Source organism: Mustelus asterias, chromosome 4 (assembly GCF_964213995.1).
Source record: "Mustelus asterias chromosome 4, sMusAst1.hap1.1, whole genome shotgun sequence".
Taxonomy (NCBI): domain Eukaryota; kingdom Metazoa; phylum Chordata; class Chondrichthyes; order Carcharhiniformes; family Triakidae; genus Mustelus; species Mustelus asterias.
This window is the reverse complement of record NC_135804.1, coordinates 63,401,745-63,428,335: the sequence shown is the minus strand read 5'-3', so window position 1 is coordinate 63,428,335 and position 26,591 is coordinate 63,401,745. Positions and strand designations below refer to the sequence as shown.

Sequence of the window (26,591 nt, the reverse complement as noted above, 5' to 3'; positions counted from 1 at the left end):
ACTTTCCTCGACCACTGGGTGACATGGTGGCACAGTGGTTAGCATTGCTACCTCACAGCACCAGAGACCCGGGTTCGATTCCCGGCTTGGGTCACTGTCTGTGTGGAGACTGCACATTCTTTCTATGACTGTGTGGGCTTCCACCGGGTGCTCTGGTTCCCTCCCACAGTCCAGAAGACGTGCTGGCTAGGTGCATTGGCCGTGCTAAATTCTCCCTCAGTGTATTCGAACAGGCGTATGGTGAATAGGAGATTTTCACAGTAACTTCATTGCAGTGTTAATGTAAGCCTACTTGTGAGACTATAATAAATAAACTTTAAATTCTATTCTTCTCCAATACACACTGCCTCTTTTTGCCCATCCATGTCCTCCACAGATCTCCTGCCCCAGGCTCTTACCAGCTTCCAAACTTTCACTCTTTACTATGTTGCTTAGGCTCTGCAGGTTATGCATTAAGCTGTATGAAACCAAGGCTTGGCAGAAAGCTGGAGGCTGCATGACAACAGTAAGCAAAATTTATGAATGAGGAGCAACACCAGGCAAACCTAAAAGTGAGGTGTCAACCTGGTGAAGGAGCAACATGGGACTACTTGTGTGTCAAACTGCATGTGACAGACACAGCTAAGTAATCGTACACTCAACAGATCAGATCAAAACTGCAATCTGCCACATCCAGCTATGAATGGTGCTGGGCAATTGAACAACTCACTGGAGGAGGAGGCTCCACAAGTATCCCCATCCTCAATGATGGAGGAGCCCAGCACATCAGTGCAAAAGATAAGGCCGAAGTATTTGCACCACCGTCAGTGAGAAGTATCGAGTGGTTGATCCGTCTTGGCCTCCTCCGCAGGTCCCCTGCATCTGTCTTTAGCCAATTCGATGCACTCCACATGATATCAAGAAACAGCTGAAGACACTGGATAGAGCAAAGACTATGGGCCCTGACAACAACCTGGCAGTAGTACTTAAGACTCTGCTCCAGAACTAGCTGTGTCCTGAGCTGAGCGATTCCAGTGTATCACTGTGGAAGATTACCCAGGCACGTCCTGTATACAAAAAGCAGGACATACCCTTAATTGCATTTGTGTAGTGACCATTTTTACACTACTTTCAGCACAATGTTAGATACAGAATAAAGCTCCCTCTACACTGTCCCCATCAAACACTCCCAGGTAAAGTACAGCACGGAGTTAGAAGCTCCCTCTACACTGTCCCCAACAAACACTGTAAGAAGTTTAACAACACCAGGTTAAAGTCCAACAGGTTTATTTGGTAGCAAAAGCCACACAAGCTTTCGAGGCTCTGAGCCCCTTCTTCAGGTGAGTGGGAATTCTGTTCACAAACAGAACTTATAAAGACACAAACTCAATTTACATGAATAATGGTTGGAATGCGAATACTTACAACTAATCCAGTCTTTAAGAAACAAAACAATGGGAGTGGAGAGAGCATCAAGACAGGCTAAAAAGATGTGTATTGTCTCCAGACAAGACAGCCAGTGAAACTCTGCAGGTCCACGCAACTGTGGGAGTTACAAATAGTGTGACATAAACCCAATATCCCGGTTGAGGCCGTCCTTGTGTGTGCGGAACTTGGCTATCAGTTTCTGCTCAGCGACTCTGCGCTGTCATGTGTCGCGAAGGCCGCCTTGGAGAACGCTTACCCGAATATCAGAGGCCGAATGCCCGTGACCGCTGAAGTGCTCCCCAACAGGAAGAGAACAGTCTTGCCTGGTGATTGTCGAGCGGTGTTCATTCATCCGTTGTCGCAGCGTCTGCATAGTTTCCCCAATGTACCATGCCTCGGGACATCCTTTCTTGCAGCGTATCAGGTAGACAACGTTGGCCGAGTTGCAAGAGTATGTACCGTGTACCTGGTGGATGGTGTTCTCACGTGAGATGATGGCATCTGTGTCGATGATCCGGCACGTCTTGCAGAGGTTGCTGTGGCAGGGTTGTGTGGTGTCTTGGTCACTGTTCTCCTGAAGGCTGGGTAGTTTGCTGCGGACAATGGTCTGTTTGAGGTTGTGCGGTTGTTTGAAGGCAAGAAGTGGGGGTGTGGGGATGGCCTTGGCGAGATGTTGGTCTTCATCAATTACATGTTGAAGGCTCCGGAGGAGATGCCGTAGCTTCTCCGCTCCGGGGAAGTACTGGACAACGAAGGGTACTCTGTCCACTGTGTCCCGTGTTTGTCTTCTGAGGAGGTCGGTGCGGTTTTTCGCTGTGGCGCGTTGGAACTGTTGATCAATGAGTCTAGCGCCATATCCTGTTCTTATGAGGGCATCTTTCAGCGTCTGGAGGTGTCTGTTGCGATCCTCCTCATCCGAGCAGATCCTGTGTATACGGAGGGCTTGTCCGTAGGGGATGGCTTCTTTAATGTGTTTAGGGTGGAAGCTGGAGAAGTGGAGCATCGTGAGGTTATCCGTGGGCTTGCGGTACAGTGAGGTGCTGAGGTGACCGTCCTTAATGGAGATGCGTGTGTCCAAGAATGCAACCGATTCCGGAGAGTAGTCTATGGTGAGTCTGATGGTGGGATGGAACTTGTTGATGTCATCATAGAGTTGTTTCAGTGATTGTTCACCATGAGTCCAAAGGAAGAAAATGTCATCGATGTATCTAGTGTATAGCATCGGTTGAAGGTCCCGTGCGGTGAAGAAGTCTTGTTCGAACCTGTGCATGAAGATGTTGGCATATTGAGGTGCAAATTTGGTCCCCATGGCTGTTGTGCCAAGAAGGGATGTCCCGAGGCATGGTACATTGGGGAAACTATGCAGACGCTGCGACAACGGATGAATGAACACCGCTCGACAATCACCAGGCAAGACTGTTCTCTTCCTGTTGGGGAGCACTTCAGCAGTCACGGGCATTCGGCCTCTGATATTCGGGTAAGCGTTCTCCAAGGCGGCCTTCGCGACACACGACAGCGCAGAGTCGCTGAGCAGAAACTGATAGCCAAGTTCTGCACACACAAGGACGGCCTCAACCGGGATATTGGGTTTATGTCACACTATTTGTAACTCCCACAGTTGCGTGGACCTGCAGAGTTTCACTGGCTGTCTTGTCTGGAGACAATACACATCTTTTTAGCCTGTCTTGATGCTCTCTCCACTCCCATTGTTTTGTTTCTTAAAGACTGGATTAGTTGTAAGTATTCGCATTCCAACCATTATTCATGTAAATTGAGTTTGTGTCTTTATAAGTTCTGTTTGTGAACAGAATTCCCACTCACCTGAAGAAGGGGCTCAGAGCCTCGAAAGCTTGTGTGGCTTTTGCTACCAAATAAACCTGTTGGACTTTAACCTGGTGTTGTTAAACTTCTTACTGTGTTTACCCCAGTCCAACGCCGGCATCTCCACATCATGACCAACAAACACTCCCAGGTAAAGTACAGCACAGAGTTAGATACAGAGTAAAGCTCCCTCTACACTGTCCCCATCAAACACTCCCAGGACAGATACAGCACGGCAGAGTTACAGCAAACACATGTTCTTCACACTCGGCTCTGTGACACAGACACAGACTGTCCTTACCTGTTCGCTGGCCGGGGGCAGCTTGTGTGGTTCTGCAGTCTGAACAATGAGGTCATCGACAATCGCCTGAAGGTGTGTGATCTCTCCTAGCATCGCAATCTCTCCATCCTAGAAAAACACAGCAGGTTAAACCTCCCTGATCTTATTAAATCAGTCCATATCCATAGCCTCCCCTGTCCACTCTCCTCCCAATGACGGTGACACATACAAGGGTACATCACCATAGAAACTGGCGGCATTTCAGAGTATACAACCTCGGGGGTACCATGGCCATATATAGAATAATGGATATTCAGGAGTGAGTCACAGACTGGAATCTCATCGAGGGGTTCAGATGGTTTACATATAGAATATATACTATTTCATTAAGCTATACTGAATTGTGGTTCATTCTGAGTTCTCTTAACGGCAGATTTATGTAGACATGCAAGTGGATAATGTGGCTCTGTGTACAGTCAGCAGCCCGTTTGACATCTGTCCCACTCATTATTTCCTGTAACAGGCAGCTCACTATCATCTTTAACACAAAGTAGCAGTTACCCCTCCAAACTCCAGTTGCACTGAGTGGTTTGCTATCTTGTCAGAATGGGCGATTATGTCAGAATTTACTATCTTGTCAGATTGGGCGATTATGATCTATTGCAAGATAACCGTGTAATGTTTTGCAAACTGGGAGATTAGATTCAGGTTTGAATGAGTAAACCAACACAAACTATCCCAGTATCAGACTGTATTCCCATACTAGCTGTGCTCTGTCAAAAGGCAGGACCCTTGGCCCGTTCTCTGTTAATGTTTCAGCCTGGCCATTTATTCTGCAGTTTATTTTGACAGTTGTGGTCCAGCATTGCCTTCCACTCTCAGAGGCAATGCAGGTGGACAAGTCCCAAGCCTACCTCAGCCGGAACCAGAATTGAACCCATGCTGTTGATATTATTCTGAACCACATACTGGCTACTCAACCAACTGAACTAACATTCATGTCAGATTAAAAATACTAAAATTCCAGCGAATGCGTTTAACGGGAGGGAATGTCAGTGTTGGTGAGTGGAACCATTTTACCCAGTGACAGGACCATGTGCTCCCAGGTCAGCTGTGGCCCTGATTCAGAGCAGCCTCCGTTCTGTCCCAAATCACAGCCAGAGATCTTCTCCTTTTTAAAGAACTGACTTACGATTTGGGTACAACCAGGGCAGGAGGCAAAAATGTCCCCCTGCTTCCTTAATCCTGATCTTTGTCGGGAAACCACCCGGTTCACAGCTCATGGTGACTGCCCTGGGTCAGGTCTGTGCCACAGTAATGTGGCTTTATGCTGGGGGCTCACTCACTCGCAGCTGTGTAAAGGCTCAAGCTAATTTCACATCTGCACCTTCACAGCTCACAGCTGGCAGAGAGGGGGCGGGGGGGGGGGGGGGAGAAAGAGTTTCATCCCTACAGACCGGGCTGGATTGCAATTCCTCCGACAGTCCGCTCCCCCTGCACCATCAACACTGCCGAATTCAGAGCCTCTTCCCTGATCACTGGTCAGTTTGACCATTCTCACTGGTCCAGAGCAGGAGTCCTAACTGCTTCTTACCACCATGGGTTGTAAGAAAGTGATGAAAGTGCAGAATCGGCCTCTCTCCTCGATCAGGGCCTTGCGGACGGCCTGTTTCTCTGTCTCCTCCAGCAGCAGGTACATGTCATTCACATCCTGGACTGCGTTCTCCACCTGTGGCCTCAGGTCACCTTTACCTGGATCGAGAACACAGAGTAATGATCGTTTCACTGTTCACAAACCCAGAGGAACAACAACTTCCTACAGTACGCGCGGTCTGGTTAAACAAATGAGCTTTCATCTTTTTAAAGTTTAAAGTTTTATTTATTAGTGTCACAAGTAGGCTTACACTAACACTGCAATGAAGTTACTGTGAAAATCCCCTAGTTACCACAGTCCGGTACCTGTTTGGGTACACTGAGGGAGAATTTAGCATGGCCAGTCCACCTAACCTGCACATCTTTTGGACTGTGGGAGGAAACCGGAGCACCCGGAGGAAACCCACGCAGACACTGGGAGAATGTGCAAACTCCACACAGACAGTGACCCAAGCCGGGATTCGAACCCGGGTCCCTGGCGCTGTGATGCAGCAGTGCTAACCACTGTGCCGCCCATATTGTTCATTGTTCAAGTGTTTAAAACAATCTGTTGTTATGGATTACTAGTGCAGAGTCTGTAGAGGTGGAGGGAGAAGGGGTGAATTCATGCACAAAGCAATTGCAGACAATCTAGGGTTGTCAACTCAGGTTGAACTGTATTTGGGGGTGGATAGAGGAGGTGTTAATTCATCACAGGAATTCCCATCTCTATACACTCCCCACTCCCATTCTGAGACACCCAATGGTTGATTGGCTAATGGCGGCTGCGATAACCACAATTCAGTGTGTTCCAGAACCTACTCTATGTAAATTGCCCCATGGTATTCAAGGAAGTGCAGGTTGGGTGGATTGATGTGATTAATGCACGGGGTTGCAGGGATGGACGGGGGAATGGGCCTGGGTGGAGCGTTTTTCGAAGGGCCGGTGCAGACTGGATGAGCCGAATGGCCTCCTTCTGCACTGTATCTATGGATTCTATCTCTGAGATGATCTTACTGGACTGAACGTGCATCAAAGGACCCACCACACCCCAGCAATGTTTCAGCCCTGCACGTTCTTGCCACAGATGAAAACGTCCCGGTTCTATTTCCTTCCGTGTTGTTTGTTTAAAGTGGTGAAGCTTTAAAGGCAATCTGGGAATGTTGCCAAACCCACATCTGAGTCACAATCCCAGCTGTTTATATCAGAAAGTCGGAAGTGACAGGTGCAATCCAGACAGTTTCCTTGAAGGAAGTGGCTGAAGAAACAAACAGGCAATAGTTACAGACTCACAAGAGGCCTAGGATTAGGCCAGAAGCCTGCTCATTCGGTTCAGAGGCAGGGAAATGATACAGGGCCTTTAGTCAAAGGGCAAATTTTAACTGAGAGGACCGCTCACAGTAGATGATGTTTCACCATCATAATCAAACAATTTTATGTTCCAAAATGAATTTTTAAAAAATTCTTGAGATGACAACAACAGCTTGCATTTATGCAGCACTTTTAACAGAGGAAAGTATCCTGAGGCCAACCACATAAGCGATATCAAACAATTGGACAATGAGTCACATTAGGGTATAGCAGAATGAATGATCAAAAGCATGGTGTAAGAGATTGGCTTAAAGAAGCATCTGAAAGGGGAGAAGGAGAGATAGAGAGGCTTAGGGAAGGCCTGGCCGTCAATGGCGGAGCAGTCAAAATTGGGAATGTACAAGGGGTCAGAATTAGAGGAGCAGAGATATCTCAAGTGTTGTGGGGCTGGAGGAGAGTATAGAGACAGGGAGAGGTGAGGCCATGGAGGGATTTGAAAACAAAGATGAGAATTTTTATATCTACGTACTGCTGGACTTGGAGTCAATGCGGGTCACAGGGGTGATGAGTGAATGGGGCGGGTTAGAATACAGACCTTAATGTTACAGAGGGTAGCATGTGGGAGGCCAGCCAGGAGTGTATAGTCGAAGTTTCAAGCTAACAAAGACATGGATGAGGGTTTCAGCAGCAGATGAACTGACTCATCGTGATGTTAGGTGAAAACAGACAATCTTAGTGATGGTACGAGTGCGAGGTCGCAAGCCCATCTCAAGATCAAATTTACCAGCTGGGCTGTGAGCAGACTGGCTGAATCTGACTGTTGCCAGGGAGGAGGGTGGAGTTGGTAGTTAGGGAACAGAATTTCAAGCGTAAACCAAAAATAACGGCTTCAGTCTGCCTGATATTTAATTGTAGGAAATGACTGTGGATGCCGGAGTGGATGTCAGACAAACAGTCCGATAATTCTGAGAGAGTGGAGGAGCTGAAGGAGATAATGGTGAGGGTGGAGCTGGGTATTGTCAATGAACATGTGAACACCTACACAGATGATGTCGCCTTGGGGCAGCAGGTAGATGAGAAACAGGGGGTTCTCCGAGGATAGATCCTTGGGGGGACACCAGAGATAAAGGCTCAGGAACAGGAAGAGAAGCCACTGCTAGTGATTCTCTGACTATTATTAGATTGATAAGAATGGAAGCAGGCGAGAGCAGCCCCACCCAGCTGGACAACAATGGAGAGGGAGCTGGACGAGGATGGGATGGTCACCATGTCAAAGGCCACTGATGGATTGAGATGAATGAGGGAGGAAGTTTCCCTTTGTCACAGTCACGTGGGATGTCATTTCAAACTTTAATAAGAGCCGTTTGAGTATCGTGGAAGGGTGGAAACCTGATTGGAGGGATTCAAACATGGGAAAATGGAAACAGATTTGGGAGGTGATGCCAACATGTTGTAGGGGTTTGGAAAGGAATGGGAACTGGGGGAGAACTGGAGGTGGGCTAAGAACAGAAGATAATCTCACGGAATTAGAAAGAGGGATAGGAGACAGAAAGGGAAAAGGATGCACATTCAGTGTATTAGTAATTGCATTTTACTGAAACAAATAATTACTGTATGCTTCTAATCTTTTACACAAAATACAAGTTGTTGTTGTAATCTGAATGCCGGGACTTTGAAATGAAGATGCCCGGTAAGGTGCCAGTAGTGACACCTACAGGTGCGGGCTGACACTGCGGCTGACTGCACCAAACACAGATTCTACCACCCCCCCACAACTCCCAAAGCGGGCATCACTGACATGTTCCTTCAGTGGGGTAAATGCCAGTACAGTGACTGCGCTTCACAGTGTGCTACAGTACTATGCCAATGCAGTACGTCCCAAAATACTGCTTAAAAACAATTTCCTTTATTATTGAGAGTGGATTTCCAGTCACTTTTTCTTTGTACAGGTTCATCTTTGCATTTACTCTTCCTTCTCTCTACTCAGGGTACGCTGGGCTCCCCATTGGGATCCAATTCCACAGCCCCCAGAGGTGGCACGGTGGCACAATGGTTAGCACTGCTGCCTCACAGCGCCAGGGACCTGGGTTTGATTCCAGCCTTGGGTGACTTTGTGGAGTTTGCACGTTCTCCTCGTGTCTGCGTGGGTTTCCTCCGGGTGCTCCGGTTTCCTCCCACAGTCCAGAGATGTGCGGGTTAGGTTGATTGGCCATGCTAAATTGGCCCTTAGTGTCAGGGAGGTTGACAGGGTAAACATGTGGGTTTACGGGGATAGGCCCTGGATGAGATTTTTGTCGGTGAAGGCTGGATGGGCTGAATGGCCTCCTTTGGCACTGTAGGGATTCTATGAGAAGCTCACCTCACATACTAGGTATTGACTGTTCAGTCAACTGGTCCTGTGGCACAGTAGTTAGTGTCCCTACCTTAGGCCCAGGTGCTCTGAGTTCCAGTTCCACTTCAGGACTTGATGACCGTGGGAGGAATGCCCATAGCATGGCCAGACAGGGGGATTATCAGCCTGTGAACTCCTGATAGCAGGCAGCAAGAGCAGGAGAGATTCCTGGTCAGCCATGCTGCAGAATGCAATGGCAAACCATGGTGGTACTTTGCCAAGCATAACCATGGACCAATCCAATGGAGGTCCATGGTTGCCAATGCTCTCTTTGGGGAACTGGTACCTGGAAGAGAAGTCAACTGGAGAAGGTGTCAATACGGAAGCCAGTATTCTCTTTATTCGACACCATCCAACCAACCTCTTCCAAAAAGAGAGGACAGAGAGAGTGTTGGCATTCTGACTGTTAGATGCATCCCCTCACCATCCCATCTCTGGGGCTCCTGAGGCTGCCTATGAAACTCCTGTTGCACTCAGCAAACCCAACACACATCGAGAGGTTTAATGGTTTCAATGCAATGAAAGCCTCGGTTAACCCCTCTAGCAGTACTCCCCTCAAAAAGGAAAAGAGAAGCACAAGAACAGGACACATCCACAGCAATAAACACAGAGTTCCCACATCACAAGGCATTCGAGGACAGTCATGCAACAGTTTGGGTGTCCCCACAACACAAGGATCTCACAAACCAGAGCAAGGCAAAGGAACAGCAAGCCAGACACCCCCCCTCACCGCGCCTCCATGCTGCAGCAGTCCAACAGGCAAACCTAATGAACAGTCAGTGTCATGAACAAGTGCTAGAGAACAGGCCAAAGGAAAAGATTATCCAGCGCATTAACACAACCCAGAGCCCAAGACTGCGGCCCATATTCCTAGAGTCTGGAAGCTGATCTGATTGAAACATGTACATTTCTTAAGGGGCTTCACATGGGAGATGCGAGGATAGAGGCCAGAACGAGAGGTCACAGCACCAGGGTGAGGTACCGGAGATGAAGGCAAATGTCTTTACCAGGACGGTTGTAAATTTTCGGAATTGTCTACCCCACAGAACTGTTGATGCTCTGCCAATGGCTATGAGACCGACTCAGAGATTCTTGTTAAAAAGAGAATTGAAGGAGATTGGGATAGCATACGTAGGTGGAGAGAAGGTTAGATACAGACTGAAGTTCCCTCTACACTGTCCTCAACAAACACTTCCAGGACACATACAGCATGGAGTTAGATACAGAGTAAAGCTCCCTCTACACTGTCCCCAACAAACACTCCCAGGACAGATACAGCACGGGGTTAGATACTGAGTAAAGCTCCCTCTACACTGTCCTCAACAAACACTTCCAGGACACATACAGCATGGAGTTAGATACAGAGTAAAGCTCCCTCTACACTGTCCCCAACAAACACTCCCAGGACAGATACAGCACGGGGTTAGATACTGAGTAAAGCTTCCTCTACACTGTCCCCATCAAACACCCCCAGGACAGGTACAGCATGGGGTTAGATACAGAGTGAAGCTCCCTCTACACTGTCCCCATCAAACACCCCCAGGACAGGTACAGCACGGGGTTAGATACAGAGTAAAGCTCTCTTTACACTGTCCCTATCAAACACTCCCAGGACAGGTACAGCACGGAGTTAGTTTCAGAGTAAATTTCCCTCTACACTGTCCCCATCAAACACTCCCAGGACAGGTACAGCACGGGGTTTAGATACAGAGTAAAGCTCCCTCTACACTGTCCCCATCAAACACTCCCAGGACAGGTACAGCACGGGGTTAGATTCAGAGTAAAGCTCCCTCTACACTGTCCCCATCAAACACCCCCAGGACAGGTACAGCATGGGGTTAGATACAGAGTGAAGCTCCCTCTACACTTCCAGCCCACATTTACAGTTTGCTCCCTACCCATTTCCCTCTCAGAGTATAGCACTGGGCACTGAATCAGTTCAATGCGTGGAATGATGTGAAATGTGTAACACTTGCCCGGACACTGACTGTGCAAGGTGGAAGAACTGAAAATATCCAACACGAGAGTGTGGAGTGCGAGTGGAGTCCATCTGACATGTCACTTACCGAGGAGCTCTACAGGAAGGAGGGAGAGAAAGGAAAAAGGAAGACCGTCAGGAAGGGAAGATACTCCGAATGGAAACAGCAGCGTTAGTGACTGAGGACAGAAAGGAGAGGGCACATCTGGGCAAAGCACCCCTCAACATCTCTGCCCATTCAACCTGGCCAGTGGAATTCACAGCTCCCATCAACATCATCATAACTCCTCCAAAGAGCACCGTCTAACTGAGCTGTTGCTGGGGATAGTTTACAACATCAATTACATTCAATTCTAACTTGCATCAAAACAACCACAGGTTGTAGATACATGTGTGACCAGAACAAGGTACAGTGTGTGACAGGGCGAGATCAACACTTAGTCACCAAACTGGATGATGTTCAAAGCTGCAGTGAAACATTTAAAAATTAGCAGCATTTGCAGAAGCAATTAAACCTTATCTTTAATCCAGATTTGCAGATACAATTAAACCTTATCTTTAATCCAGATTTGCAGATACAATTAAACTTTATCTGCAATCCAGATTTGCAGCAACATGTGAACTGTATACATGATGGAAATGTTATGCTGGGAGTCTCATCTTCAATTTCCAGACACTGGCTTGGAGAGCTGAGCCAGGTTTCATGACAGCAGATCGCTGACCACGAACAGGTCACTCACCTTTCCGTGCCTTCTTCTGAAGTTTGAGGGTGTCAGATGATTTCTTTTTGATCTCGTGCCGAGCTCGTTTGTATTCTGTAAAAAGAAGCAATGTTTCTCTGTGGGTTCATTCAGGATTAACACCCAGGGTTCTGGCAACACTGAAACACCCAAGGGTCCAGAGTCAGAAACCGTCATTGGAATTTTACGGATGGATAGGTTCAGGTCCACTGGGATAGTAAACATTGGGAGTGAATGGGGGGGAGACAGTTAAATCCATTGCAAATCTGTACAGCAGGAATATTCTGAGAGAATTTGACACATAAAATGTTCCAAGGAATTCCCATTCCGTGACTTTTCACGTAGTGTATCCACACTGCACCACTGCCAGTGAGCATGGTTAAATGGGATTATAGTTCGTAATATTAAATGCAAATATTGTCAATAAGATTTACGTGAGACGTTGTAGGGAAAGTGGTTGCTTTAGATCTTCTGATTATAAAGCCATTGATGGAATTGGAATGGAATGAAAGATCTGACCCCCAGCCCAGGGGAAAATTAGGCTCATTTCTACACTGAGGGCCCGATTTTACCATTGCGTCGTGTCCGGAAATGGGCGTGAGAATTTGGTAAAGTTGGGCATGAGGCCATTAACGCGATCTGCGTCCGCGCAGATGCCCACTTTACCAAGGCCCGAAAATGGCCGCGATCCGAATCGCGCCCGAAACGGGCGCAACAGCAGTTTAAATGCATTTGCATTTGTATGTATTTAAATTGAATTAATGGGCTGCCCGCCCAACTTTACCAGCATTTCCCCCTTTACCATCGCGTTCGCCCGTCCAGATTCAGCACGAAACAGACATACTCGGCAAAGGTCTGTTTCGGGCGCTCCAGCTTCTGAAGAGGTAAGTTCAAAGCTTCCAACGGCTCTCTGACTCAAATCGGTGGTGGTGGTGGGGAGGGGGGGAGTGGGGAGGGGGGGAGTGGGGGGGGGGGGTAAGGAGGAGGAGGCGGCTAAGATGTATCTCTGGTGGCGGGGGAGGCCTGATCGCTCACTGGGGGTGGCGGGGGGAGGCCCGATGGATCTCTGGTGGGGGTGGCGGGGGGTGTCCGCTGCCACTCTGCGGGTGATCGGTGGCGGGGGGGGGGAAGGGGGACAGAGGGTCGTGATCGGTTTGGGTAGCGGGGTAGGAGGGGGGTGGGTGGATAAGGTGGACAGTTATGTTGTGGGGATGGGGCGATGTCTGTGGGGGCCATCGCTCCCGCTTTTCGCTCCCGGGCCACTTTATCCACTTTTTGCAGCCCAGGTGCGATGTGATAGGGGCGCGTTTATCAAAATTTTTTTTCACTGCGCATGCGCAGTTCAGAGCTCCAATTGGAGCAGCAGTGTTTCGGGTGTGATAAGCCCCGCCCACAGCGCAATTCAGACTCACAAATTTTATTTTCAAGCTAAGTGCGTATGGGAACGCCTGAGAGCAGGTTTACAAGTCGGATCTGAATGGCACCCAGATTCAGCACTGAGAATCAAAATGGTAAAATCGGGCCCTGAGTGTTTCAGAGGCTAACACAGCACAACAGCACCACCAGCTGGCTGCTAACGGTGTCACAGCACAGCCTTTTGCTGAGCTGAATCAGGAACTGAACGCTCGTCCAAGATTAAATCTACAATTTAAAGAGACTCAGGAAGCGGGGAAGATGGAGAGGGGTGGGAGCGATAGAGAGAGGGAGAGGGAGAGACAGCGAAGGAGAGGGCGAGACGGAGGGAGAGGTCGAGAAGGAGAGAGTGCAAGACAGAGAGAGAGGGAGTTCACAGTTGTACCTTTGGCATGGTCCTTATCCAGCTGGTTGGCGGTTTTTTTCCAGTCCTCAATCCTCTCCTGCAGAGGGTTTATCAGACTCTCCATCAGAGCACTGGGAAAAGGAAACCGTAAAATCCTGAGACTCAGGTTGTGTCCACAGCTCTGACCTTGCTATCACTTTATAAAAACCCTCCACTGCCAATAAACCAGACGCAGAAACCTTTCCGATTGGCCTTTCATCAACTCATTTTGTTTTTAAGCAGGATAAGAATTCCTCTTTCCTCACTGACTTTCCCCAGACCGAGTGGAGAAGCTCTGGCTGTGAATCAGTTCTGATGTGGAGATGCCGGCGTTGGACTGGGGTAAACACAGTAAGAAGTTTAACAACACCAGGTTAAAGTCCAACAGGTTTATTTGGTAGCAAAAGCCACACAAGCTTTCGAAGCTCTAAGCCCCTTCTTCAGGTGAGTGGGAATTCTGTTCACAAACAGAGTTTATAAAGACACAGACTCAATTTACATGAATAATGGTTGGAATGCGAATACTTACAACTAATCAAGTCTTTAAGAAACAAAACAATGGGAGTGGAGAGAGCATCAAGACAGGCTAAAAAGATGTGTATTGTCTCCAGACAAGACAGCCAGTGAAACTCTGCAGGTCCACGCAACTGTGGGCGTTACAAATAGTGTGACATGAACCCAATATCCCGGTTGAGGCCGTCCTCGTGTGTGCGGAACTTGGCTATCAGTTTCTGCTCAGCGACTCTGCGCTGTCGTGTGTCGCGAAGGCCGCCTTGGAGAACGCTTACCCGAATATCAGAGGCCGAATGCCCGTGACCGCTGAAGTGTTCCCCAACAGGAAGAGAACAGTCTTGCCTGGTGATTGTCGAGCGGCATTCGGCCTCTGATATTCGGGTAAGCGTTCTCCAAGGCGGCCTTCGCGACACACGACAGCGCAGAGTCGCTGAGCAGAAACTGATAGCCAAGTTCCGCACACACAAGGACGGCCTCAACCGGGATATTGGGTTCATGTCACACTATTTGTAACGCCCACAGTTGCGTGGACCTGCAGAGTTTCACTGGCTGTCTTGTCTGGAGACAATACACATCTTTTTAGCCTGTCTTGATGCTCTCTCCACTCCCATTGTTTTGTTTCTTAAAGACTGGATTAGTTGTAAGTATTCGCATTCCAACCATTATTCATGTAAATTGAGTCTGTGTCTTTATAAGTTCTGTTTGTGAACAGAATTCCCACTCACCTGAAGAAGGGGCTTAAGGCTCCGAAAGCTTGTGTGGCTTTTGCTACCAAATAAACCTGTTGGACTTTAACCTGGTGTTGTTAAACTTCTTGCTGTGTGAATCAGTTCCACAGGCAGTAACCCTCTCAGAACATTCCAGCACATTGTCTCACATTCCCATCAGCCACTAGTCAACTGCAGGAGGAGTCAGTTAAATACAACACTGACCATGACAGACACTGACCCAAATCAACTGAAGAGGGAGCTCAGAAAGCGGCCATCCTCCCCACCACCCGGCACCCACACCCAGTGTAACACCCACATCCTCCCCACCACCCAGCACCCACAACCAGTGTAACACCCACATCCTCCCTATCACCCAGCACCCACACCCAGTGTAACACCCACACCCTCCCTATCACCCAGCACCCACACCCAGTGTAACACCCACACCCTCCCTATCACCCAGCACCCACACCCAGTGTAACACCCACACCCTCCCCACCACCCAGCACCCACACCCAGTGGAACACCCACACCCTCCCTATCACCCAGCACCCACACCCAGTGTAACACCCACACCCTCCCTATCACCCAGCACCCACACCCAGTGTAACACCCACATCCTCCCCATCGCCCAGCACCCACACCCAGTGGAACACCCACACCTTCCCTATCACCCAGCACCCACACCCAGTGTAACACCCACACCCTCCCCACCACCCAGCACCCACACGCAGTGGAACACCCACACCCTCCCTATCACCCAGCACCCACACCCAGTGGAACACCCACACCCTCCCTATCACCCAGCACCCACACCCAGTGGAACACCCACATCCTCCCCATCACCCAGCACCCACACCCAGTGGAACACCCACATCCTCCCTATCACCCAGCACCCACACCCAGTGGAACACCCACACCCTCCCTATCACCCAGCACCCACACCCAGTGTAACACCCACACCCTCCCCACCACCCAGCACCCACACCCAGTGTAACACCCACACCCTCCCCACCACCCAGCACCCACACCCAGTGTAACACCCACACCCTCCCTATCACCCAGCACGGACACCCAGTGTAACACCCACATCCTCCCTACCACCCAGCACCCACACCCAGTGTAACACCCACACCCTCCCTACCACCCAGCACCCACACCCAGTGGAACACCCACACCCTCCCTATCACCCAGCACTGACACCCAGTGTAACACCCACACCCTCCCTACCACCCAGCACCCACACCCAGTGGAACACCCACACCCTCCCTATCACCCAGCACGGACACCCAGTGTAACACCCACATCCTCCCTACCACCCAGCACCCACACCCAGTGTAACACCCACACCCTCCCCACCACCCAGCACCCACACCCAGTGTAACACCCACACCCTCCCTACCACCCAGCACCCACACTCAGTGGAACACCCACACCCTCCCTATCACCCAGCACTGACACCCAGTGTAACACCCACATCCTCCCCACCACCCAGCACTGACACCCAGTGTAACACCCACACCCTCCCTACCACCCAGCACCCACACCCAGTGGAACACCCACACCCTCCCTATCACCCAGCACGGACACCCAGTGTAACACCCACATCCTCCCTACCACCCAGCACCCACACCCAGTGTAACACCCACATCCTCCCCACCACCCAGCACCCACACCCAGTGTAACACCCACATCCTCCCCACCACCCAGCACCCACACCAAGTGTAACACCCACATCCTCCCTACCACCCAGCACTGACACCCAGTGTAACACCCACATCCTCCCCACCACCCAGCACTGACACCCAGTGTAACACCCACATCCTTCCCACCACCCAGCACCCACACCCAGTGTAACACCCACATCCTCCCTATCACCCAGCACCCACACCCAGTGTAACACCCACACCCTCCCTATCACCCAGCACCCACACCCAGTGGAACACCCACACCCTCCCTATCACCCAGCACTGACACCCAGTGTAACACCCACATCCTCCCCACCACCCAGCACCCACACCCAGTGTAACACCCACATCCTCCCCACCACCCAGCACCCACACCCAGTGTAACACCCACATCCTCCCTACCACCCAGCACTGACACCCAGTGTAACACCCACATCCTCCCCACCACCCAGCACTGACACCCAGTGTAACACCCACATCCTTCCCACCACCCAGCACCCACACCCAGTGTAACACCCACATCCTCCCCACCACCCAGCACCCACACCCAGTGTAACACCCACATCCTCCCCACCACCCAGCACCCACACCCAGTGTAACACCCACATCCTCCCTATCACCAAGCACTGACACCCAGTGTAACACCCACATCCTTCCCACCACCCAGCACCCACACCCAGTGTAACACCCACATCCTCCCCACCACCCAGCACCCACACCCAGTGTAACACCCACATCCTTCCCACCACCCAGCACCCACACCCAGTGTAACACCCACATCCTCCCCACCACCCAGCACCCACACCCAGTGTAACACCCACACCCTCCCTACCACCCAGCACCCACACCCAGTGTAACACCCACATCCTCCCTACCACCCAGCACTGACACCCAGTGTAACACCCACATCCTCCCTACCACCCAGCACCCACACCCAGTGTAACACCCACATCCTCTCTACCACCCAGCACTGACACCCAGTGTAACACCCACATCCTCCCCACCACCCAGCACTGACACCCAGTGTAACACCCACACCCTCCCTACCACCCAGCACCCACACCCAGTGTAACACCCACATCCTCCCTACCACCCAGCACTGACACCCAGTGTAACACCCACATCCTCCCCACCACCCAGCACTGACACCCAGTGTAACACCCACACCCTCCCTACCACCCAGCACCCACACCCAGTGTAACACCCACATCCTCCCTACCACCCAGCACTGACACCCAGTGTAACACCCACATCCTCCCTACCACCCAGCACCCACACCCAGTGTAACACCCACATCCTCCCTACCACCCAGCACTGACACCCAGTGTAACACCCACATCCTCCCCACCACCCAGCACTGACACCCAGTGTAACACCCACACCCTCCCTACCACCCAGCACCCACACCCAGTGTAACACCCACATCCTCCCTACCACCCAGCACTGACACCCAGTGTAACACCCACATCCTCCCCACCACCCAGTGTAACACCCACACCCTCCCTACCACCCAGCACCCACACCCAGTGTAACACCCACATCCTCCCTATCACCCAGCACTGACACCCAGTGTAACACCCACATCCTTCCCACCACCCAGCACTGACACCCAGTGTAACACCCACACCCTCCCTACCACCCAGCACCCACACCCAGTGTAACACCCACATCCTCCCCACCACCCAGCACCCACACCCAGTGTAACACCCACATCCTCCCCACCACCCAGCACCCACACCCAGTGTAACACCCACACCCTCCCTACCACCCAGCACCCACACCCAGTGTAACACCCACATCCTCCCTACCACCCAGCACTGACACCCAGTGTAACACCCACACCCTCCCTACCACCCAGCACCCACACCCAGTGTAACACCCACACCCTCCCTACCACCCAGCACTGACACCCAGTGTAACACCCACATCCTTCCCACCACCCAGCACCCACACCCAGTGTAACACCCACATCCTTCCCACCACCCAGCACCCACACCCAGTGTAACACCCACATCCTCCCCACCACCCAGCACCCACACCCAGTGTAACACCCACACCCTCCCTACCACCCAGCACCCACACCCAGTGTAACACCCACATCCTCCCTACCACCCAGCACTGACACCCAGTGTAAAACCCACATCCTCCCTACCACCCAGCACCCACACCCAGTGTAACACCCACACCCTCCCTACCACCCAGCACCCACACCCAGTGTAACACCCACATCCTCCCTACCACCCAGCACTGACACCCAGTGTAACACCCACATCCTTCCCACCACCCAGCACCCACACCCAGTGTAACACCCACATCCTCCCTACCACCCAGCACCCACACCCAGTGTAACACCCACATCCTCCCTACCACCCAGCACTGACACCCAGTGTAACACCCACAGCCTCCCTACCACCCAGCACCCACACCCAGTGTAACACCCACATCCTCCCTATCACCCAGCACTGACACCCAGTGTAACACCCACACCCTCCCTATCACCCAGCACTGACACCCAGTGTAACACCCACACCCTCCCTACCACCCAGCACTGACACCCAGTGTAACACCCACACCCTCCCTACCACCCAGCGTAACACCCACACCCTCCCCACCACCCAACACTGACACCCAGTGTAACACCCACATCCTCCCCACCACCCAGCACCGACATCCAGTGTAACACCCACATCCTCCCCACCACCCAGCACCCACACCCAGTGTAACACCCACACCCTCCCCACCACCCAGCACTGACACCCAGTGTAACACCCACACCCTCCCTACCACCCAGCGTAACACCCACATCCTCCCCACCACCCAACACTGACACCCAGTGTAACACCCACATCCTCCCCACCACCCAGCACCGACATCCAGTGTAACACCCACATCCTCCCCACCACCCAGCACTGACACCCAGTGTAACACCCACACCCTCCCCACCACCCAGCACTGACACCCAGTGTAACACCCACATCCTCCCCACCACCCAGCACTGACACCCAGTGTAACACCCACACCCTCCCTACCACCCAGCGTAACACCCACATCCTCCCCACCACCCAACACTGACACCCAGTGTAACACCCACATCCTCCCCACCACCCAGCACCGACATCCAGTGTAACACCCACATCCTCCCCACCACCCAGCACTGACACCCAGTGTAACACCCACACCCTCCCCACCACCCAACACTGACACCCAGTGTAACACCCACACCCTCCCCACCACCCAGCACTGACACCCAGTGTAACACCCACACCCTCCCTACCACCCAGTGTAACACCCACACCCTCCCTACCACCCAGCGTAACACCCACATCCTCCCCACCACCCAACACTGACACCCAGTGTAACACCCACATCCTCCCCACCACCCAGCACTGACACCCAGTGTAACACCCACACCCTCCCCACCACCCAACACTGACACCCAGTGTAACACCCACATCCTCCCCACCACCCAGCACCCACACCCAGTGTAACACCCACACCCTCCCCACCACCCAGCACTGACACCCAGTGTAACACCCACACCCTCCCTACCACCCAGCGTAACACCCACATCCTCCCCACCACCCAACACTGACACCCAGTGTAACACCCACATCCTCCCCACCACCCAGCACCGACATCCAGTGTAACACCCACATCCTCCCCACCACCCAGCACTGACACCCAGTGTAACACCCACACCCTCCCCACCACCCAGCACTGACACCCAGTGTAACACCCACACCCTCCCCACCACCCAGCACTGACACCCAGTGTAACACCCACACCCTCCCCACCACCCAGCACTGACACCCAGTGTAACACCCACACCCTCCCCACCACCCAGCACTGACACCCAGTGTAACACCCACACCCTCCCTACCACCCAGCACCCACACCCAGTGTAACACCCACATCCTCCCTATCACCCAGCACTGACACCCAGTGTAACACCCACATCCTTCCCACCACCCAGCACCCACACCCAGTGTAACACCCACATCCTCCCCACCACCCAGCACCCACACCCAGTGTAACACCCACATCCTCCCCACCACCCAGCACCCACACCCAGTGTAACACCCACACCCTCCCTACCACCCAGCACCCACACCCAGTGTAACACCCACATCCTCCCTACCACCCAGCACTGACACCCAGTGTAACACCCACACCCTCCCTACCACCCAGCACCCACACCCAGTGTAACACCCACACCCTCCCTACCACCCAGCACCCACACCCAGTGTAACACCCACATCCTCCCTATCACCCAGCACTGACACCCAGTGTAACACCCACATCCTTCCCACCACCCAGCACCCACACCCAGTGTAACACCCACATCCTTCCCACCACCCAGCACCCACACCCAGTGTAACACCCACATCCTCCCCACCACCCAGCACCCACACCCAGTGTAACACCCACACCCTCCCTACCACCCAGCACCCACACCCAGTGTAACACCCACATCCTCCCTACCACCCAGCACTGACACCCAGTGTAACACCCACAGCCTCCCTACCACCCAGCACTGACACCCAGTGTAACACCCACACCCTCCCTACCACCCAGCACTGACACCCAGTGTAAGACCCACATCCTCCCTCTCCCCCAGCACCGACACCCAGTGTAACACCCACATCCTCCCTACCACCCAGCACTGACACCCAGTGTAACACCCACACCCTCCCTACCACCCAGCACTGACACCCAGTGTAACACCCACATCCTCCCCACCACCCAGCACTGACACCCAGTGTAACACCCACATCCTTCCCACCACCCAGCACCCACACCCAGTGTAACACCCACATCCTCCCCACCACCCAGCACCCACACCCAGTGTAACACCCACATCCTCCCCACCACCCAGCACCCACACCCAGTGTAACACCCACATCCTCCCTATCACCAAGCACTGACACCCAGTGTAACACCCACATCCTTCCCACCACCCAGCACCCACACCCAGTGTAACACCCACATCCTCCCCACCACCCAGCACCCACACCCAGTGTAACACCCACATCCTTCCCACCACCCAGCACCCACACCCAGTGTAACACCCACATCCTCCCCACCACCCAGCACCCACACCCAGTGTAACACCCACACCCTCCCTACCACCCAGCACCCACACCCAGTGTAACACCCACATCCTCCCTACCACCCAGCACTGACACCCAGTGTAACACCCACATCCTCCCTACCACCCAGCACCCACACCCAGTGTAACACCCACATCCTCTCTACCACCCAGCACTGACACCCAGTGTAACACCCACATCCTCCCCACCACCCAGCACTGACACCCAGTGTAACACCCACACCCTCCCTACCACCCAGCACCCACACCCAGTGTAACACCCACATCCTCCCTACCACCCAGCACTGACACCCAGTGTAACACCCACATCCTCCCCACCACCCAGCACTGACACCCAGTGTAACACCCACACCCTCCCTACCACCCAGCACCCACACCCAGTGTAACACCCACATCCTCCCTACCACCCAGCACTGACACCCAGTGTAACACCCACATCCTCCCTACCACCCAGCACCCACACCCAGTGTAACACCCACATCCTCCCTACCACCCAGCACTGACACCCAGTGTAACACCCACATCCTCCCCACCACCCAGCACTGACACCCAGTGTAACACCCACACCCTCCCCACCACCCAACACTGACACCCAGTGTAACACCCACATCCTCCCCACCACCCAGCACCGACATCCAGTGTAACACCCACATCCTCCCCACCACCCAGCACCCACACCCAGTGTAACACCCACACCCTCCCCACCACCCAGCACTGACACCCAGTGTAACACCCACACCCTCCCTACCACCCAGCGTAACACCCACATCCTCCCCACCACCCAACACCGACATCCAGTGTAACACCCACATCCTCCCCACCACCCAGCACTGACACCCAGTGTAACACCCACACCCTCCCCACCACCCAGCACTGACACCCAGTGTAACACCCACACCCTCCCCACCACCCAGCACTGACACCCAGTGTAACACCCACACCCTCCCTACCACCCAGCGTAACACCCACATCCTCCCCACCACCCAACACTGACACCCAGTGTAACACCCACATCCTCCCCACCACCCAGCACCGACATCCAGTGTAACACCCACATCCTCCCCACCACCCAGCACTGACACCCAGTGTAACACCCACACCCTCCCCACCACCCAACACTGACACCCAGTGTAACACCCACATCCTCCCCACCACCCAGCACCCACACCCAGTGTAACACCCACACCCTCCCCACCACCCAGCACTGACACCCAGTGTAACACACACACCCTCCCTACCACCCAGCGTAACACCCACATCCTCCCCACCACCCAACACTGACACCCAGTGTAACACCCACATCCTCCCCACCACCCAGCACCGACATCCAGTGTAACACCCACATCCTCCCCACCACCCAGCACCCACACCCAGTGTAACACCCACATCCTCCCCACCACCCAACACTGACACCCAGTGTAACACCCACATCCTCCCCACCACCCAGCACCGACATCCAGTGTAACACCCACATCCTCCCCACCACCCAGCACTGACACCCAGTGTAACACCCACACCCTCCCCACCACCCAACACTGACACCCAGTGTAACACCCACATCCTCCCCACCACCCAGCACCCACACCCAGTGTAACACCCACACCCTCCCCACCACCCAGCACTGACACCCAGTGTAACACCCACACCCTCCCTACCACCCAGCGTAACACCCACATCCTCCCCACCACCCAACACTGACACCCAGTGTAACACCCACATCCTCCCCACCACCCAGCACCGACATCCAGTGTAACACCCACATCCTCCCCACCACCCAGCACTGACACCCAGTGTAACACCCACACCCTCCCCACCACCCAGCACTGACACCCAGTGTAACACCCACACCCTCCCTACCACCCAGCGTAACACCCACATCCTCCCCACCACCCAGCACCGACATCCAGTGTAACACCCACATCCTCCCCACCACCCAGCACTGACACCCAGTGTAACACCCACACCCTCCCCACCACCCAGCACTGACACCCAGTGTAACACCCACACCCTCCCCACCACCCAGCACTGACACCCAGTGTAACACCCACACCCTCCCCACCACCCAGCACTGACACCCAGTGTAACACCCACACCCTCCCCACCACCCAGCACTGACACCCAGTGTAACACCCACATCCTCCCCACCACCCAGCACTGACACCCAGTGTAACACCCACACCCTCCCTACCACCCAGCGTAACACCCACATCCTCCCCACCACCCAACACTGACACCCAGTGTAACACCCACATCCTCCCCACCACCCAGCACTGACACCCAGTGTAACACCCACACCCTCCCTACCACCCAGCGTAACACCCACATCCTCCCCACCACCCAACACTGACACCCAGTGTAACACCCACACCCTCCCCACCACCCAGCACTGACACCCAGTGTAACACCCACATCCTCCCTATCACCCAGCACTGACACCCAGTGTAACACCCACATCCTCCCTACCACCCAGCACCCACACCCAGTGTAACACCCACACCCTCCCCACCACCCAGCACTGACACCCAGTGTAACACCCACATCCTCCCCACCACCCAGCACCAACACCCAGTGTAACACCCACATCCTCCCTATCACCCAGCACTGACACCCAGTGTAACACCCACACCCTCCCCACCACCCAGCACCAACACCCAGTGTAACACCCACACCCTCCCTACCACTGACACCCAGTGTAACACCCACACCCTCCCTATCACCCAGCACCCACACCCAGTGTAACACCCACATCCTCCCTACCACTGACACCCAGTGTAACACCCACTGACACCCGTTTGGTGATCCAATAATCGAGTTTACTTTGTCGCTCAGGATGTCAGAGTTCATCGAAACCCAGATTGATTGGATGATCTTTTTCAATCCATTCATGGATGGGCGGCACGGTGGCACAGTGGTTAGCACTGCCGCCTCACAGCGCCAGGGACCCGGGTTCAATTCCAGCCTCGGGGTCACGGTCTGTGTGGAGTTTGCACATTCTCCCCGTGTCTGCGTGGGTTTCCTCCGGGTGCTCCGGTTTCCTCCCACAGTTTGAAAGGTGTGCGGGTTCGGTGGATTGGCCGTGCTAAATTGCCCCTTCGTGTCCAAAGATGTGGCCTGGGTAAGATGGAGAGTCAGTGCAGACTCGATGGGCTGAATGGCATCCTCCTGCACTGTAGGGATTCTATGATTCTATTTATTGCCCATCGCTAATTGTCCTGGACAGGGTGCTGGTGAGCCACCTTGATGAACCTTTGCTCTGTAAAATAAGGTACTCACTTGGTGAAATATCGGAGCTTGGCTTCGATGCTGCGATGTCTCATGCACATTCGAGTCAGGGCTGAGCCGATATCTCGCGTGGCACCTGGAAAAGAAGAGGATTGGCATCAGCAGGGTGCAGTCTCAAACACTGACCAGCAGAGGGTGATAACAGACCATGTCAGCATCAACCAAGCTTTAGAATAAATCAAATAAAAAACCTTCTCCTGAAGTGATTCAATTAACCTGACACATAGCTCAATCCCTGTCTAATTGATGGTTTCAATGTGCGGACAGTCTCTCAGTTCATATACAGTGCACACTTAAAGGATTCAATGTCAAGTCTGTCATCCCATCTCTCAATGGGTGAAGACATTGATAAACTTGATCTCACACACACCAGGAGCTTAGAGCTTCAAATCCTGCCCGGTTTATACTGAATCCGCTGATCTAGAAAGGATACATGAGCACACGAAATAGGAGCAAGAGTAGGCCACACGGCCCCTCGAGCCTGCTCCACTTTCCAATAAGTTCATGGCTGATCTCATTGTAACTTCAACGCCGCATTTCACCCACTCGTTAGTCAAGAATCTATCCAGCTCTGCCTTACAACATTTAAAAATTCTGCTTCCACTTTTGAGGAAGAGAGTTCCAGAGGCTCACGATCCTCAGACAAAAGGTTTCTTCCCAGCTGTCCGAAATCTGCAACCCCTTATTTTTAAACAGTGACCTTTAGTCCTAGATTCTCCCACAAGAGGAAACACCCTCTCCACATCCACCCTGTCAAGAGTCCTCAGGATCTATTATGTTTCAATCATATCACCCCTTACTCTTCTAAACTCCAGCAGACACAAGTCCAGCCTCTCCAACCTTTCCTCATAAGACAATCTGCCCATTCCAAGTATTTGACCTCGTAAATCTTCTCTGAACTGCTTCCAACATGTTTACATCCTTCCTTAAATAAGAAGACCAATACTGTACACACTGCTCTGTACGTGGTCTCACCAATGCCCTGTATATCTGAAGCACAACCTCTTTACTTTTATATTCAATCCCCCTCGCAATAAATGATAACATTCTATTAGTTTTCCTAATTACTTGCTGCATCTGCAGACTAACCTTTTGTGATTCATGCACTCGGACACCCAGATCCCTCTGTACTCAGAGCTCTGCAATCTCTCACCATTTAGGTAATGTGCTTCTCTTTTATTTTTCCTGCCAAAATGGACCATGTCTCATTTTCCCACATTATGTTTCATTTGCCAGATCTTTGCCCACTCACTTCACTTTTCTAGCCTCCTTATGCCCTCTTCACAACTTACTTTCCTACCCATCTTTGTATCATCAGCAAATTTAGCTACAATACCTTCAATCCTTTCACCCAAGTCATTTATATAAATTGTAAAAAGGTTGAGGCCCCAGCACTGACCCCTGTGGCACGCCACTTGTCACAACCTGCCAACCAGAAAAACACCCATTTGTGCCAACTCTGTTTCCTGTTAGCTGACCAATCTTCAAACCAGGCCAATACATTACCCCCTCCCCCATCATCTTTTATTTTTTGCAATAACCTTTGATTTCCCTTTCATGAAACCATGTTGACTCTGCCTGATGATCTTGAATGTATCTAAGTGTCCTGCTGTATAATCGTTTCTAACATTTCCCCTCTGGCAGCTGTTAGCCTGTCTGGTCTGTAGTTTCCGGCTTTCTGTCTCTCTCCGTTTTTAAATAAAGGAGTTAAGTTTGCTATTTTCCAATCTAATGGAACCTTCCCCGAATCCAGGGAAGTTTGGAAACTTAAAACCAGTGCATCAGCTATTTCACTAGCCACTCTTTTCAAGACTCAATGATGAAATCCATCCAGACCTGGGGACTTGTTAACCCATAGCTCCAATAATTCACTCAACACCACTTCCCAGTGATTGTAAGTTTCCAACTTCCTCCCCCACTTCCATCTCC

The 26,591-nt window shown here is 52.4% G+C and overlaps 1 protein-coding gene across 1 annotated transcript in view; it reads right to left on the bottom strand.

Moving 5' to 3' along the window:
* mtss1lb (MTSS I-BAR domain containing 2b) overlaps nucleotides 1-26,591 on the bottom strand; it is a 184,388-nt gene that overhangs the window by 19,700 nt on the left and 138,097 nt on the right. The window contains exons 4-8 of the mRNA XM_078212018.1: nucleotides 24,654-24,738; nucleotides 13,360-13,451; nucleotides 11,562-11,636; nucleotides 5,103-5,260; nucleotides 3,530-3,637 (exon numbers count right to left, since the gene is read on the bottom strand). Coding sequence (XP_078068144.1) covers nucleotides 3,530-3,637; nucleotides 5,103-5,260; nucleotides 11,562-11,636; nucleotides 13,360-13,451; nucleotides 24,654-24,738 — 518 coding nt within the window. The remainder of the gene's footprint in view (nucleotides 1-3,529; nucleotides 3,638-5,102; nucleotides 5,261-11,561; nucleotides 11,637-13,359; nucleotides 13,452-24,653; nucleotides 24,739-26,591) is intronic.